Here is an 18,348-nt window from a genome sequence, read left to right as displayed (position 1 = left end):
GCTAAGGTATATCTTCCTCGTAGAGGATTTATGAGAGGATATTAGAATGTGTTGTGTTTCATTCGAAAGGTTATGGAACCTGGCTATGTTGGGAATTGGAACTGCCAAGCTGTCAGCTTCAGGGACTGAAGAGAGAGATGAAGTTCCCCCGATGAGTGCGTCAGAAGATCTGGAACTGGGTCCAGAATCCAAGGGTCCTCCAACTGATGGGAGTCGAAGGAAGGGGAACCAAATCTGACGAGGCCAATGAGGGGCTATTAGAATGATGGCCCTTCCCAGGGCTTTTGCTTTCTGTAGTACTTTGGGTATCAAAAGAATCGGTGGGAATACATAGAGGAGACCTAGAGACCAATCGTGTACAAGTGCATCCCTTGGGGCTTCTCCCGGAGGGGGAATCAGGGCAAAGTAGCTTCTGCATTTGGTGTTCACACAGTTGGCGAAAAGGTTGCAGCAAGGCTGGCCCCACCTGTGGAATATCTTGTCCGCTATTTCTTTCTTGAGGGACCACTGGTGAGGCAACAAAATTGCTCTGCTCAGCTTGTCTGCTATCAAGTTGGATTTCCCCGAGACGTGCATTGCTAACAGAAAGCGCTGGGTGGATGTAACCCATTGCCATACTCTTAGGGCTTCGCGACAAAGGGGGTAGGACCTGGTTCCTCCTTGTTTGTTCAAGTACCAGACCACTGACATGTTGTCTGTCTGAATTGCAATTGATCCCAGAGGAAGAGAGTCCTGGAAGTACTGCAACGCTAAAAGTACTGCTTTCATCTCCAGGACATTGATATGCAGATGTGTCTCCTGATCGGTCTATGTGCCTTGGGCTGTTCTTCCCTGAAAATGCCCCCCCCCCATCAGGGAAGCATCCATGTCATTGTGGCTGCTGATGGGGGTAGAACAAAAGGATGATCTATCGTAACATGAAGAGAGGTCAACCACTACTGAAGATCCTTTTTGCATGTGTTTGTGATCATTACAAGATGAGACATTGGGAGCTCTTGGTAAGACCACTGAGTGAACAGCAGCCATTGCAGAATCCGCATGTGGATGCGACCCAACTGTATGGCTAATATTCAGCTGCCATAATGGCTAACAATTTTAGTACTTCTGATGCTGGAGCCTTGTTTTTGGATATGAAATTGTGGACCTGCTGATGGAGTATTAAGACTCTTTCTGCTGGAAACCTCAAAGTGGTGGTGCTGTCAAATTCTGCTTCGATAAAAATGGTATGTTGCGATGGCGACAAGGCAGATTTTTCGAGTTTATTGTAGTGTCCTGATGAGTGCAGAGTGCAAGAGTGGTGTCCCTGGCTTATAAGAGCTGATACCTGGTGGTGGCGGTGCGGGGCCAATCGTCTAGGTACGGAAACACCTGGAATCCTAAACGTCTCAAGTGAGCTGTGACCAGTGCCATACATTTGAACACTCCGGGGGCTGGAGTGAGACCAAAGGGCAGGGCTCAAAACTAGTAATGATTGGCTCCCAACTGGAAGCGCAGATGATTCCTGGATGGTCTGGCCATTTTTATATGGTAATATGCATCCTGAAGATCTATCGAGCACATCCAATTGTCTTTCCCTAAAAAGGGAAGTATCGACTGAAGCGTGACCATCCAGAACTTCTCTTTCTTGACAGATCTGTTTAGTCTGCTGAGGTCCAAATTAGTTCTCCAGTCCTCTGTCTTTTTTGGAACTAAAAAAAATCTTGAGTAAGTTCCGGATCCTATCTGGTCTGCTGGAACAGGTTGGATGACTCTTTTTCTTAGCAACGTTTGGACCTCTATTGTTGCCTGTTCCCTATAACTGGGTGGAACGTCCGTGATTTTTCTTGTCAATGGAGGGGATTCCTGGGGGGCAGAAATAAATTTATTAGGCCTCCTGGAGACAAGCTCCATGGTGTCCGGAGACTCCCATGCCCTTCGTGAGACCAGCTCCATAAGCTCATCGAAGGGTGGAGACGCCCAAGAGGTGGAGGGCTGAGACCCAAAAGCCTTCAGGAGAACAGACTCATCTTCAGTAGGGTTGGTGGATTGCCAGTCACCCCTCTGCCTTAGGATTTTTAATATCTCAGTAAATGAGATATCCTCAGAGGGAGACCAAGGGGACCCTTCTGATTCATCCAAGTCGGTACTGGATGTGAGAGACTCCTGTGGGGAGTCTAAATGCTTCCTCTTACAGATTCTCTTCCTGGGAACCTCATCAATGGGAGCTTCTGGTGCTCGGAAGAGCAGGGACAACCCAATGGAGCTTCCTGAGGCTCTGGGTCTCTATGCTTAGCAAGGATCTGTGAAGCAGACAAAGGCACTTTTGGGGAGGAGGTAGCTGGACCTGAAGTCGAAGATGTCTTAGGAGACATAACTCTCCTCATGGCTTTGAAGGCGCCTCTGCTCAGATGAGAAGGGACTGACGGATCCGAGGAAACCGTCGATACCCCTGGCACTGGGACAGTGAGCTCTGTGCCAGAGGTAGGAGCCAAGCTCATCCGAGCTGAAGCTCCGAGAGGCTGAGTCGGAACTGACAAGTCAGTCCAACTATCCTCCCCGGACCCGACCAGAGAGTGTCGGTTCCTAGATTCCTTGATCGGCACCGATGATATCACAGTAAACGGAGCCAAGGACACTGGAGCAGGCATCGTTTCTGAAGGCCCAACGATCATCAAGTCCGGCTCCTCTGGCTCGGAGGAGGAAAAGTAGTAGATGATAAAAGGGTCTTTGGTTCCAAAGCGGTTTGGGTCAGAGCCGATAAAAATTTAGCAAAGGCCGGTGCCTGTAAAAGCTTCTGCACCACACGATCCACATCCAAATTGGAAAGGCTTATCGAAGACTGAGATGAGTGGATAGAAGGAGGTACAGACTGCAGGAGTGGAGATTTTGGCACTTCGGATACCGGTTCCAGGACCAGGGACCAGCTCCGAAAGGACAAGATGGTCGGATCCGAGGGCTGTGGAGCCGATGTCAATGTTATTTTAGATTTTTTTTTACTTCAGAAGAAGTAGAAGCCTTAGAAGACTTTGAGGATTTGCTAGACCTGTCCTGGTCACTCAAAGCTTCTTAAAAAGATGGTTTGACTAAACCTATGTTTACTAACTTTCTCTTTCTCTCCTGAAGGACCCTGGAAGAGAAAGAATGACAAATGGAGCAACTTTCCTGAAGGTGTAAAGCTCCAAAACAGTAGACACAATTTACACGACTATCTGTTACAGACATTTCCTGTCCACATTTTGGACATTTCTTGAATCCTGATTTAGGATGCTTATCCCTATCCTGGTCAGCCATAATGAATAGCACAAAATCAGTGAAAGACACACCCAAAACTATTTAAACCAGCCCTAATAAAAAACTATGGGCTAAATATCTTGTGATAAGTGTCACTATAAACACACACACACACCATAACTATATTTAAGAACTTCTAAATATGAAAAGTTATCAAAGCACACAATAACTATATAACTACTCTAACTATACTAAATACAAAGGCCTTTAGAAAAACAAACGAAGGCCAAAAGTTATATTATATATATGAAAAAGGCACACCAAGGAATAGCACACTAAAGATATATAAATGTAAACAAGTTGAAGGCAAAGCTAAGAGAGAATAAACAATTTTTGAGAAAAAAAAATTGTAATAAAATTTTACTGGCCCGAGCTATTGCTGAGGAAAGTACAGTTGTGTATACTTACCATAAATGCAGATGTTCTGAGTGTATTCACTGTTGCAGTCATTACATTTGGATAATCTGCTGGCAGGTTGCCCTCAGTCGGCCTGAATATCAAAGTCTTGGGTCCTGCATCGGTTGCTGTCTCCTCTTCTATGACGTCAGGTCGTCAGGGGTATAAACCTTGCAGCCAATAACATTTTCTTCAGTTTTCTTGCCCCAGATGTCAGGTGCCCCACAAATGGGGAGCAAAAATATATATCTAAATGCAATTGTAATAACATAAACTTTACCTTCATCTAAAAGCAAATACACCACAAAGGCTGTAGAATATAGTGAAGGAAAGAGAAGTTCTACAAAAAAGGGGGATGGCGGGTGGGTAACCCGGACTGCAACAGTGAATACACTCGAACATCTACATTTATGGTAAGTGTACACAACTGTACTATGTTCTTCATGCTTCACTGTTGCAGTCATTACATTTGGGTAGAATCCCACAGCTATGGATGGGAGGCTGGAACTAAATAGCATTAGGAGCGGCTATAAGGCACTGCAGAAAGTACAGTTTTGTACCTACCATAAATGTAGATGTTCGAGGATCCACATTGCTGCAGTCCTAACTATTGGGTAGTCCGCTGTCCAGTCGGCCCGAATACCAAAGTATATGGCTGACGTCGGTCAGGGCGCATTAGACTGACGTCAGTACGTCAGGGTACTAATGCGCATGACCGACGTCATATCCTCAGTCTTTTCTTGCCCCAGATGTCAGAAGACCCTGAAAAGACAAGGCCCAATATACCTGCACCAAAAATATGTACAATATATACAAAATTATAAGCATATAACCTCACCTACACAACCACCCCTAAACACAGAGGGGAAGGAGGGTAAATTGGACTGCAGCAATGTGGATCCTCGAACATCTACATTTATGGTAGGTACAAAACTGTACTATGTTCTTCATTCCACATTGCTGCAGTCCTAACTATTGGGTAGAATCCCAAAGCAGAGGTAAGGGAGGCTGGCAAATCATAAAGAAGCAGGAGCTGACAACATGCCTTGCAAAATAGCTGTGGCAAAACCAGCCCTAGACTTAGAGTAGAGAGGAAGGTGATAATGCTTAGAGAAAGTATGCACTGAACTCCAAGTAGCTGCCTCCAAAATATCCTTAGTTGCCACCCCCCTTAAAAATGCTGTTGAAGTGGCAGTAGCCCTAGTGGAATGAGGCCTAATCCCAGCTGGAATCTCCTTGCCATGATGGGAATAACAAAATGCAATGCAAAACCCAATCCACCTAGAAATAGTTTGTTTTGACACAGGCTTGCCCTGAACTCAAAGCAAAAGAAACAAACAACTGCTGAGACTGCCTAAAATCCTTAGTCCTGCTTAAATAATAACGCAATTGCCTGTGTACATCTAAAGTGTGCAAAATCTTTTCCCCTTTATTTTGGGGTCTGCATAAAAAGTAGGCAAATGAATAGTTTGGTTTAAAGCCACACTAGAAACCACCTTAGGCATAAAGGAAGGATTAGTACGTAATGATACCCTATCCTTATGGAAAATCAAAAGGGCTCTACTGCCATAAGGGCCTGCAACTCAGACACCCTTCTTGCAGAAGTAATAGCCAACAGAAAAGCAGTCTTCCATGACAAGTATTTCAATTCAGCAGTAGCCGCAGGCTCAAAAGGTTGTAGAGTAAGTTTTTCCAACACAAAATTGAGATCCCAAGCAGGAGTAGGAGCTCTCGTGGGGGTCTTATATTCTTTGCCCCTCTAAGAAACTGCTTGAACAAAGGATGAAAACAATGGTGGGTCACAATCATAGTGAGCTGAAATTGCTGCAGCATGAATCTTAATGGAAGAGAAGGACAAACCTTTGTCCAATAACTCAGTAAGATATTGAAGAGCCACACTCAAATTAGGCTCAGAAATCTCCAAATTCTTTGCTGTACTCCAAAATAAAAATCTCTTCCATTTTTCTGCGTACACTTTCCTTGTACTAGGTCTTCTAGCTTCCATAATCACATTTAAAACTTGTTGAGGAAGTTGAGACCTGCTGTGTTTCAACACAGAATATGCCAGGCTGTTAGATGAAGAGAGTGAAGCTTGACATTGAGCAGATGACCGTCCTTCTGAGATAACAGATGTGGAATCAAAGGTAAAGGCCATGGAGGCTTCCTTACCAGACTCCTTAGTAGTGGGTACCAGTGTTGCCGAGGCCAATCTGGAGCTATTAAAATCATCCTTGGCTTGTCTTGTCTGACCTTTAAGAGCACCTTTGGAAGAAGAGGCAGAGGTGGAAAGGCATACACATGAAGATTTTTCCAACTGAAAGAAAGAGCATCCACTTTCCAAGCTGTGTGATGAAACCCCTTTGTGCAAAACTTTGGCAGCTGGTGGTTTAGTGGAGAAGCGAACAGATCTATGTCTGGAGTTCCCCATGACACTGTCAATGTCTGAAATACATGAAGATCCAGTTTCCACTCGTGGGGATCCATGATTTGTCTGCTTAACACATCTGCTAAGGAGTTCTGTGCTCGGCAGAAACCTTGCCTGAAGAGTTAGTTGCAAGCTGAGCGCAGTCTCCCATAAAATCATTGCTTGCCTGCATAGAGGATAAGAATGTGTTCCCCTTGTTTGTTGATGTACCACATGACAGTTGTGTTGTCTGTTAGAATCAACACCTGCCCTGGAAGAAGTAACTCCTTGAAAGCCATTAATGCAAACTGGACTGCTAACATCTCCTTCATGTTGATATGTAGATGCTGTAGTCTGGCAGGCCACTTGTCTTGTATCCACTTTCCATTTAGATGAGCTCCCAAGCAATGTCCGAGGCATCTGTCGTTAAAATCTGACTCGCCTCTGGCCGGGTCACAGAGAGTCCCTTGTTTAGGTGACATTCCTGAGCCCACCACAAAATTCTTTTTGAAGGCAAGGTATTATTTGAATGACAGTGTCCAAATCCTGGCAGTGCTGTGTCCATACATTTTGAGATACCATTGTAGCTTCCTCATATGCAGTTTGGCATTGGGAAGCACCAGAATACAAGATGCCATGAACCCTAATGCTTGAAGGACTGTCCTTGCAGTCAGCACGGACTGATGAGATAGTTGATGGAAGTAAAGTGATAGACTCTTTTGTTTGTCCGGGGTTAAAAGGCCATCTGGGCTGCTGTATTCAGTCTCACACCCAGAAAGCACATGTCTTGAGAGGGTACTAGACTGGACTTTATTTCGTTCACAGAATACCCTAGGCATCTTAGCACTGCTATAACATATTCCAGATGCTGTAGAAGGTCTTCCTTTTCTTGAGCCAGAATCAGGCAGTCGTCCAAGTAAGGATAGATTTGAATTCCTTTTAGCCTGAAGTAAGCTATCACTGGAGCCAGAACCTTTGTGAATACTCTGGGCAGTAGATAAGCCAAAGGGCAATGCAGAGAACTGATAATGAGAATTTCCAGCTCGAAACGCAGATACTTCCTGCAACTTAGTCTTATAGGCACATGAAGGTAAGCTTCCTTGAGATCTAAAGTTACCATCCAGTGATCTTTGCCCAGCAGAGGTAAAAGCTGTTGTAACGTCAACATCTTGAACTTGGGAATGTCCAGATAAGTGTTGAGGATAGATAAATCCAAAATTGGTCTCCACGTGTTCCCCTTCTTTGGTACTAGGAACAGGCGAGAATAAAATCCTAGGCCCCTGTCTGATACAGGGACTGGCTGAATGGCCCCTATTTGGAGTAACAGAGAAATTTGCTTGTGAGCCTCTTTCCTTTGTGGAGGAGGAACGTCTGGCATGCCTTTGAAAGGGGGCAAGGTATGGAAAGAAAACCTGTAACCGTGGTGAATGATATCCAACACCCATCTGTCTTGAGTAATTAAATCCCAATTTTCTTTGAAAAGAGACAGTCTTCCTCCCAAAGGAGCTGCCAGGCGAGAATCTACTGGCAGCTGAAAAGGCAGGTCATTGGGTCTGTTTACGAAAGGACTGACCCCTGCCCTCACCAGAAGTCTGAGCATGTGAACTCCCTGTTCTAGGCCTAAAAGAACCTTGAGCTCTGCCCCTACCACGTCTAGACCTACCCCTAGACTGGGAATCATAAGCAGGATATGTCCATCCCTTAGTAGGCCAATTTCTACTAAACTTCGGTGGCTGCACCTGCAAAAAATCCTTAACAGTTTGCATAGACTTAGCTTTGTCCTCCATTTTCTTTAAAACTGCTTCCACAGGCGAACCAAACAACACATCAGACTGTAAAGGAGCATCCAAAATCCTTGTCTTAACATGCTCAGCTAAATTCTGATCCCTCAACCAGGCATGCCTGCGAAGAACAGAACTAGTGGCAGCCACCCTCGAGGAGGCCTGTACAGCATCAAAACCACATTGCAAAGAATGCTTACCCACTTGTTCAGACACATGAACTAAATCCAGCAACTCTTTACAGTCAATACCTTCCGCCAAAGCATCCACCTTAGATTTCAATTGTGAAAGGAGATAATTTTGATATTTTAGCATGTGAAACTGACAATTCAACGCCCTCATGGCTAAAGTGGAAGAAGTATACACTTTCTTTCCCCATCTATCCAAAGCCCTTGCCTCTTTATCAGTGGGAACAGGGTTTTTAACAACAGAGGCCTTAACACCTTTAGGTCCCTGAGAAACAGTTTCCGGGTCTGCCCTAGGACTCTTAAAAAGATACTTATGAGCTTCAGGCACCCTGTAGTACCTATCAGGTTTAACAGGAGCAGGAGGCAAAGAATCAGGGTTCAGGGAAGCCTCTGCAAAAACATCTTCCACCACATGCAACACAGGAGGTATAGCTAAGGGCCTATGCTGGGGTAAAAAGAAGAATTCCCTAAGCCTTTTCCTGGAATCAGAGTAATCTTGGCCTCCCCATTTAAAGTGCTCCCTCATGGAATGCAGAGTCTCTGAAAATGAGAAATCCTCAGGAGGAGAAGCTGTAGGAGTGGAATCATCCACATCAGAATCAGAATAAGGAGGATACTCCTGCAAGTCTTCCGCAGAAGACTCAGAAGCCTCTGAACACTGTTCAAAACTCTCAAACTCAGGTTCCACCCTAGGCCTCTTATCAGGAGGGGGCATAGAACCTCTAATCATAGTAATCAAATCTTCTGCCATTTTAAGCATATGTTTCTTAGGCACAGAACCTGAAGTGCTAGGAGAAGCCCCACTGAAGCTAAACTTGGCCTACCTCTCAAAGAAGCTTTGGAAACAGAAGGAGAGGCTCTAACTACCTTGGGAAGAGAGGGAAGAACAGTTACCTGAGAAGCCCCCTCAGCCTGGCCTACCTCCTGAGAAGGCACATCCTGTAACAGTAAAGTCTCTGCCTGAGACTCCAAAGAAACTCCTGGCAAAACCTCTGGCTCCACTGAGCCTTCTAAAGAACCGGCGTCCGGGACTGCCGGTTCATCAACCCTAGGCTTCGCTGTTTTGTCCTTGCGCTTTTTGGACGAAGCGGGCGTCGGAACATCCGACGGCATTTTATAATTACAACGCTTCCCAAACACTAACCTGGCACAGTCTAACCTTCTCTTAATAGTGCGTTTGTTAAATCTAGCACAAGAGCGGCAGCCAACAACGTCGTGCTCAGGCCCTAAACAAGGTATACACAAGGTATGGTAATCCCTATGAGGTATCTGTTTCCCACAAGAAATACAGTTATTCACTTTTTCTGACATCCGGTTAAATACTGAGGCAAGAAAAAACCAAAATGTTCCCCAACGGGGTACTTAGCCAACTTTGATTCGGTCTGAAACTCCGGCTTCAGAAAATTTCAGAACGCCAACCTGCACTCGCAAAACTGCTTCTGCATCGGACCATGCGGCAAAAAAGACTGAGGATATGACGTCGGTCATGCGCATTAGTACCCTGACGTACTGACGTCAGTCTAATGCGCCCTGACCGACGTCAGCCATATACTTTGGTATTCGGGCCGACTGGACAGCGGACTACCCAATAGTTAGGACTGCAGCAATGTGGAATGAAGAACATCTGCAGTGGCAAAGCCTGCCCTGGACTTAGAGAAGAGAGGCAAATGATAATGCTTTGTAAAAGTATGAACAGAGCTCCAAGTAGCAGCTTCTAGAATATCTTTGGTTGGCACCCCTCTGAGAAAAGCTGCTGAGGTAGATACAGCCCTGGTGGAATGTGACCCGATTCCCTTGGGCACCGGTTTACCATGATGCAAGTAGCAGAAATGAATGCAGTGGCTTATCCACTTTGAAATAGTCTGCTTTGAAATCGCCTTCCCCTTTGATCCTGCAGCGAATGCCACCAGTAGCTGCTCAGACTTTCTTAGAGATTTGGTCCGGTTTAAGTAAAATCCTAGTTTTTTGTGTACGTCCAAGGAATGCAGAATCCGCTCCCCTTGCTCTGCGGATTTGGGTAAAATGTTGGCAGGTGAATAGTTTGGTTAAGAGCCACACTGGATACCACCTTAGGCATAAAGGAAGGATTAGTCCTGAGGGACACCCTGTCCAGGTAAAATGTAATAAAAGGCTCCACAGCCATGAGGGCCTGTAGTTCTGAAACCCTTCTGGAGAAGCGATTGCCAGAAGGACAGCTGTTTTCAAAGATAAAAACTTTATATCTGCAGTAGCTGCTGGTTCAAATGGAGGCAGGGTGAGCTTTTCCAACACAAAATAGAGATCCTATGCAGGAGTGATCTTCTGGGAGGCCTTAAATTTTTGGCCCCTCAAAGATACTGTTTTAGCAGAGGATGAGAAAAGAGAGGAGGCTCTGTGTTGTAATGAGCCAAGATGGCAGAGGCATGGATTTTTATTGATGAAAAAGATAGGCCCTTGTCAAGCATCTCAGTCAAGTATTGTAAAATCTGAGGAATATTTGGCTTTGCTGTGTCCGTTCCTTGTGCTTGGTTCCAAGCACAGAATCTCTTCCATTTATCAGCATAAGATTTTCTAGTACTAGGCCTTCTGGCTTCCAAAATGACATCCATCACAGATTTACTGAGAGGTGTTGTTTGAATAATTACATGATCAACCATGCTGCCAGGTTCGGAGTTTGGAGCTGATTGTGCAGAATTTGATTGCTCTGCTGAGACAGTAGATGAGGTATTTGAGGCAAGTACCAAGGATGGAGTTGAGACATATCCAGCGCTGGTGAGGCCAGTCCGGGGCAATTAGGATCATTTTTGTTTTTTCCTGTCTGACCTTTAGTAAGACCTTGGGAAGAAGAGGCAGAGGAGGAAAGGCGTAGACTGATAGGTTTTTCCAACTGAAGAATAGGGCATCCACTTTCCATGCTTGTCTGTGATAAGTCCGTGTGCAGAATTTGTCCAGCTGATAATTTTGGGGAGAGGCAAATAGATCTATGTCCGGACTCCCCCATTTCTCTGTTATCATGCTGAAGACTTGTGGATCCAGTTTCCACTCGTGAGGGTCCATAAGATTTCTGCTTAGGTCATCTGCCAGAATATTTTGTTTTCCTGGCAGGAATTGAGCTTGAAGATGTACTTGGTAAGTCAAGGCTGTGTCCCACAATGCCATGGCTAGTCTGCAAAGGGGGTAGGAATGTGTACCCCCCTGCTTGCTTATGAACCACATAACCGTGGTGTTGTCCGTCTATCAGTAGTTGTCCTGGATGAAGTAAGTTCTTGAAGGCTGTCAGGGCATTCTGAACAGCTAACATCTCTTTCTGGTTGATATGCAGATGCATTTGTTTTGGGCTCCATATGCCCTGAATGCATCTCCCCCCCAGGTGGGCCCCCCAAGCATAGTCTGATGCGTCTGTAGTTAGGGTTTGGGTGGCAAGGGGTAGAGTGAAAAGACCGTCCCATGTTCTGGTGACATGTCTCTGCCCACCAAAGAAACTCCTGTTGTAGGCAGGGAATGAGAGGAATCATTGTTTCCAGACTGTGACAATGTTGACTCCATAAACTGTTTAGATACCACTGTAGTTTCCTCATATGCAGTCTTGCATATGGAATTAGTAGGACGCAGGATGCCATGAACCCCAAAGCCTGCAGAATTTGTCTTGCAGATAACTGGGTTTTTGTTGCCATCTGTTTGAAGTAAATAGTTAGTTGCCTTTGCTTGTCTGGCGTAAGGTAAGCCATCTGGGCAGTTGTATTCAAGCTTGCACCCAGGAATGTAATCTTCTGAGAGGGTACCAGTTGTGAATTCTTTTCGTTTATTGTGTACCCTAGGCATGTTAGAAGCCTTTTTACAAACGCCAGATATTGAAGAAGAATGTCCTTGTTTTCTGCTTGAATGAGACAGTCGTCCAAGTAAGGACAGATTTGTATGCTTCTTTGTCTGCAAAATACAATTACTGATGCCAGGCACTTTGTAAAGACCCTGGGCACAGTAGATAAGCCAAAGGGCAGTGCAGAGAATTGGTAGTGCATAAAACCAGCCTTGAAATGGAGGTATCTTCTGCACGATTCCCTTATTGGGATATGCAGATATGCCTCTTTTAAGTCTAGAGTCACTAAGCAAGCGTTCTTGCCCAGCATGGGCAGAAGCTGTTGCAAAGTCAGCATTTTGAATTTTGGTATGTACAAGAATGTGTTCAAAATCGATAAATCCAGTATTGGGCGCCAGGCATTGTCTTTTCTGGGTACCAGGAACAGTCTTGATAAGCCCATTGCCCTTTTTCCTGTTCTGGTACTGACTGAATAGCCCCCATATCCATGAGGGACGTAACTTGTTTCTGTGCCTCTGCCACTGATTTTGTGGCAGATCTGGCCAACCGTTTGGAATTGGCAAGGTATGGAAATGAAATCTGTATCCCTGGGATACTATATTTAATACCCACTTGTCCTGGGTTATTAACTGCCAATTTTGAGCATGAAGTGCTAATATTCCCCCTAAGGGGGCTGCCAAAAGATAAGTGCTTGGTGATGGCAGAGGGAAGTCATTGAGACTGTTTACTGTAGGATTGTGCTTTGCTTCCTCCAGATTTGGAGGTAGAGGCACCCCATTGCTTTGACCTGTAAGAACCCTGTGATTGGTATCTAGAGCCTTTTGAGTGCCTGGGCTTGCCCCGTGAGGCTCTGTTGGACACAGGAAAGGACTAATTTTTTGTAGGCCAGTGTCTACTGAATCTGGGTGGCTGCACTTGTAAGAAATCTTTTACAGTTTGCATAGATTTAGTGTTGTCTTCCATTTTCTTTAAAACCTCTTCTGCCTTATTACCAAACAGAGTATCATGCTGTAACGGTGCATCCAATAATTTAGCTTTAACATGATCAGGCAGATTTTGCTCCATGAGCCAGGCATGCCTTCTAATCACAGATCCAGTAACTGCGGCCCTGCAAGAGGCCTCCAAGGAATCAAAACCACATTGCAAGGTATGCTTTCCAACCTGTTCTGCTGCATGCAATAATTCCTGTAATTCTTTATTTTCAACACATTCAGAAATCAACATCATTTTCTGTTTCAATAATCCCATAACATGCTGTTGATATTTAAGCATATGAAACTGGCAGTTTAAGGCCCCAATTGCCAAGGTTGCAGACGTATAAACCTTCTTTCCCCATCTATCCAGTGCCCTGGAATCTCTATCAGAGGGGATAGGATTCTTAGCTGTTGAGGCCTTTACACCTTTGGGACCCTGTGAGATAGTTTCAGGGTCAGCAGCAGGATTTTTGAATAAAAATTTGTGGGAGTCAGGAACCCTGTAATATCTGTCTGGCTTACTAGGAGCCAGAGATAGGGAATCAGGAGCCATGCTTGATTCCAAAAATACATCATCAACAATGTCTAATACAGGAGGTATAGCCAAAGGCCTATGCTGAGGAAGAAGAAGGAAATCCCTAAGCCTCTTTTTTGATTCTGAGAAAACCTGACTCTCCCAATGAAAATGTTCCCTTAAAGTATGCAAGGTTTCTCCAAAAGAATAATCTTCAGGAGGAGATGCAGATGGGATGGATTCCTCTGCATCTGAATCCTCATAGGGTGGTACAGAAAAATTCCTGATCAAAAGAGGAATCAGAAGAAATAGAAACCTGATCTGAAGATTCATAATCAGTGTCTTGCCTAGGCCTCTTATTGGGGGGGGGGGGGGGGTTGGGAACCTCTGATCAAGGTAATTAAGTCTTCAGCCATTTTAATCATCTGTTTTTTTTAGGCATAGAGGCCTGAGCACATGGCTCATGGGTCGGTTTTTTAGCCTCAGAAGTTGCTTTTCTCTGTTTTTGAAGCTGGCGTCGGTTTTATATAGAAATGTTGAGGCCTGAAAACACCCTCAGAAGCCGGTGCCTGCTCAGCGGCTCCGGACTCATCTGAGGGAGAGACATCCGCGGGTCCAATACTCTGAGAATCTCGCGGCATGCCAGACACCACATGGGTCGCGGTAGAGGCCTGCGACTTGAAAGTAGTGGGTATCAGGGGCTGCGAAAGTGCCTCACTGAGTACCGGCGAACCGGCGACTGGCTTAGGAGAAGCTTCGTTGTCGGTTTTGGACCTCGATGGTCTGTCTGTGTCCTTTTCTTTGCATTGTTTGTGAACTCTGGTAGTCGGATTGCTATCCGACGACATGTCAGGGTAATTAAATCTGTTTCCAAAATATTTTGAAGCAAAGATATACCGACATTAATAGTGCGTTGGTTAAATCTAGCACAAAACCAACAGCAAGGCACGTTATGATCTGGGCCTAGGCAAGGAATACAGTACAAATGAAAATCCTTATGAGATATTTGCTTCCCACAAGTAATGCAATTATTAACTTTTACTGACTTCGGTAAGGAGCAAAAAAAAGTTTCCCTAACGGGGTACTTAGCTTTAATTGAAGACTTTGGTTCTGAAACTCGAATGTGAAAATTTCAGGAGTCGGCTGACCGGCACTTGCGAACTGCTTCTGCTTCAGGCACTGAGTGGCAAGAAAGACTGAAGAAAATGGTGTCGGCTGCATGGTTTATACCCCTAACGACCTGACATCATGGAAGAGGAGACAGCAACTGACGCAGGACCCAAGACTTTGATATTCAGGCCGACTGAGGGCAACCTGCCAGCAGATTACCAAATGTAATGACTGCAACAATGAAACACGAAGAACATCCTCCGATCTATTGCAGCGGCAAACTAGATCTGAGGTAACTAGGTGCATCATGGGATAGGGACTTTGCCTCGAGCTGTCTGAAGACCTCGAGCTTTGTAGTAGGCCGACTCAGAGCCGAGGATCGGCTCCGAACCCATCTGCAAGAATGAACGGCGAGATAGACCAACCTCATTTGTTAATTATGACTCTTCACATGCCATTTTTGGTAGCTGTGTGTTATATTGCTATATTTATTATTCCTCGAAAATTTCTACAAACATATTAAAAAAATGACTTGCCTACAAAAGGGCTAGGTGCGGTCTAACATCTGACCTTCTGTTCTTATGACTTTATTACTAATGCCTGGGACTCTGTGCTGGACCTTGTCACCAGTCCCCACTTAAGGGGGCTTTCAAATGCCGCCACTCTTCTGTCACCAAGGTAGGCCAGAAGCTTTTCTCTTCACCATGTGCAGTGTCAGGGTTAAGTCACTGGAATTTCTGGCAGTGTGTAATGTTATGCTTCTTCATAAGAGAGACAGAGAATGAACACTGCTGGTAGGTCTTGTCTGCTAATGTGATACTTTTCACTGGCAAAGAGCAGGCTCAAGGTCTGAATGATACCGTTAGCAGAAAAGAGCTGGTAGGCCTCCAGGGTTTGTGGTGCTTATGTAGATACCTTATAATATCATGGTGTGTACTGTCACAGAGCACACTGACTCCTCAGCAAGAAATGTTCTGATAAAAATGCCAAATGATGACTGCTGGAGACGATGAAGCCAATCACAGAACCTACCAAGTAGGGAACCAAATATTAAATTTGTAATTAATCAGCTTGTAATATAGGCAGTCACACCAAAGCTAATAAGAAGTTGTATGTTTACATGACAGAGACACACTCAATACAACTTAGTTATCCAGCAGCTTTGGATTGTACTAACAGACTCAAATACAGAGTTACTAATTTCACTGTAAATAACCAATTCTCATAGCCCATTGCAGCCACAGAAGTAATTATGCCATTCACAGCAAATGACTGCAAACAAATGCAACAACCCATGTCAATATTACAAGAAAGTCTCAAGTCTCTTACTTTGTTACTCCAGGTGTTGCTCCCACATTGCAGGCACGAGCTCTTTTTAAACTGTTGATTAAACTGCTTTTGCCCACATTAGGAAAGCCTGTGACAAAAGCCAAAAAATAAATGTTGAAACCAGAGCGTTATGCTGGTCCACTATCCTGATTTCTCTTCTGAAATATTAAATATAGCTTTTTATTTATTTATTTGATTTATGGCAAATATAAACAGATATTCTATTGACAGTCTCTATCTTTTTTTCTGCTTTCTAACAACATATAGCAGTAGAGAAAAGCATGACAGTGTTTAACTGTGTGCATCTAAACAGTGGGAATTAAAACTGTTATCATATATCGTATAACAAAGGTATGATTTTTGCTTTTATATGCAGTGTAAAACTTCCAGTTCATTAAACCCGTACATTACAGCAGTCAGTTCATCAACTACTAAAAGTCATATATAAATAAGAAATTAACTTATCCAAATAAGAAATACATTTCAGGGGTACCTGGAAAACACATATTAAAAACACAGCTACTAACAAGCTGCTGTGTATTTCATACAAATAAAAAGTATCCAAATAGTTTGCTTTAAAAAATCTGATTTACACAGCTGACTTCTAAGGTTATATATAATGTTTAAGAAACTTATCAGATAACAGAGCCATTATGGCTCCATTAGGTTTGCACTACAGTACTGTTACAGAAAATGGTTTCTGTAATCTGTAAGATGTCTGCATTTAATTTTTGTGAACCCTACATATAAAAGTCTGCTTAACATCTACTGAGCATACTCTGTTATCAGTAATTTGTAAAGGTGCTTTGAAATGGTTTCAGAAATGCTGTGTCTACCCAACTATGCATTAGTACGTTTTAAGCTGGTAAATGTTTAGCATATCATGCTCGGTCAACAACTGAATGAATGAATAAATACAGCTGTCGTAAGGGTAGAAGACCATTTTGCTAATATCACTCCACACACCATTATTTTTGCAAATGCATACTATGTTATAAAGTTGGTGACACACAAAGAAAGAGTGTCAGTACGAACATATCCACTTACATTGACAACAGCATTCATTATGAATTCTGTTCTATCAAAGGATTTGAACTTTGCTGTGTTGATAATAACCATCAGTGACAACACTAACAAGTTACAAACAGCAGAGTACTCACCATACCAGCTGAGCTTCAAAAAGGTGGAATTATGTGAATCTACACTTGGACATGCCTTTTAGTTGCTCTCTGTGTCTATTTCTTTCTCTTGACCTTCAGCCTGTGTACCCCTAGGGTAAATGCCATGGCATCACTGTGCAGGCATAATGGAGGGCATCTGCCACAGAATTTCTAGTACTTGAATGCCCCCTAACCCCATCAACCACAAGGAATGAACCAGTGAGTAAGGAAGCAGAGATACAAACTTACAAACTTGTAAAACCTGTATGTAAACTTTGTGCTACATACAGCTTGAATACATCTCTGCAGGCCGAGGAAGAAGGGTTAAAGGGGATATATGGTAGTAGGGCATCTTAAAAATCAAATGACATAACATACTTGTTATACCTTACTTTGAAGGACCTTCTGTGACAAGGTTTGCACTTGACCATAATCTCAGGCAACTACCATAAACTCAAAATGAAGGGATGAGTCAGAGAGATCACTTTCAAATTGCAGATCCCTTTGACAGAAGGACAGACTACCGGCGATTCCTCACAAGGATATAATTCAAAGATACTGAGCTAGCCAACTCAAAAAACAATGGGTGTGCAAATCAGTATTTGGTCTCTAATCTTACACAGATGAATGGTTTTACATACAGTAATGACAGTAGATCAGCATAATTTGAATGAAAATCCTACCGTTTCCCAGAGCTGACTGTGTGCCTATGACTCAGGCATGTACTCTGTTCATGACAAAATAAGGTCTAAATTGAGGATACACCTACCAGAAATCAAAATAAAGTACAGTTGTGTAAGTTGGACTTAGTCATAACAGCAGATGTATGAATTCCTCATTGTTGCAGTAGCCTTTACGCTATATGGGTTATTTCCCTGCCCAGGAAACAGCAAGCAGCCTGCTTCACAAAGCTCTAGTCCCCCCCCCCAGTACTGTTACTCAGACTGCTGGCTGGCTAGCCCTGAGGAGAGAAATCAGCAGCCATACCGAAGATTTCTTCAAGAATTTGTTGCCCACAAAGACAGAGAGACAAAGTAGCAGCTTCTAGAATATTCCTAGAATCCAACCCTTTCCAAAAGCCACAAATGAAGCTAAGGCCCTGGTAGAAAAGGCCATCATTTGGAAATAGTATGTTTTCTCACAAGTTACTTTCACAAGAAATTGATCCGAAGATCTGAGAGATACAGTTCTGTCAAGATAGTACCCGAGTTTCCGTGGACATCCAGGGTATGAAGCATCTTTTCTCCTTCATTTTTCAATTCAGTAAAGAAAACAGGGAGATGGAAAGTTTAGTTTAAAGTGAACTTGGAGCCACTTTAAGGCATAAAAGGATTAGTTCTCAAAGAAACCCTGTCCCTATGGAAAATGAGGTATGGTTGTCTCACCGTAAGAGCTTGCAACTCAGATGCTCTTCTTGCAGAGATTA

The 18,348-nt window shown here is 43.8% G+C and overlaps 1 protein-coding gene across 2 annotated transcripts in view; it reads right to left on the bottom strand.

Moving 5' to 3' along the window:
• GNL3L (G protein nucleolar 3 like) overlaps positions 1 to 18,348 on the bottom strand; it is a 509,739-nt gene that overhangs the window by 303,775 nt on the left and 187,616 nt on the right. For both annotated transcript variants that reach the window (XM_044080108.1, XM_044080107.1), the window contains exon 9: positions 15,763 to 15,850. In XM_044080108.1, coding sequence (XP_043936043.1) covers positions 15,763 to 15,850 — 88 coding nt within the window. The remainder of the gene's footprint in view (positions 1 to 15,762; positions 15,851 to 18,348) is intronic.

This window comes from Protopterus annectens, chromosome 8.part0 (assembly GCF_019279795.1).
Source record: "Protopterus annectens isolate FY-2018-M chromosome 8.part0, PAN1.0, whole genome shotgun sequence".
Classification (NCBI taxonomy): Eukaryota; Metazoa; Chordata; order Ceratodontiformes; family Protopteridae; genus Protopterus; species Protopterus annectens.
The sequence above is the reverse complement of the archived record's forward strand: the minus strand, read 5'-3'. Positions and strand labels throughout refer to the sequence as shown.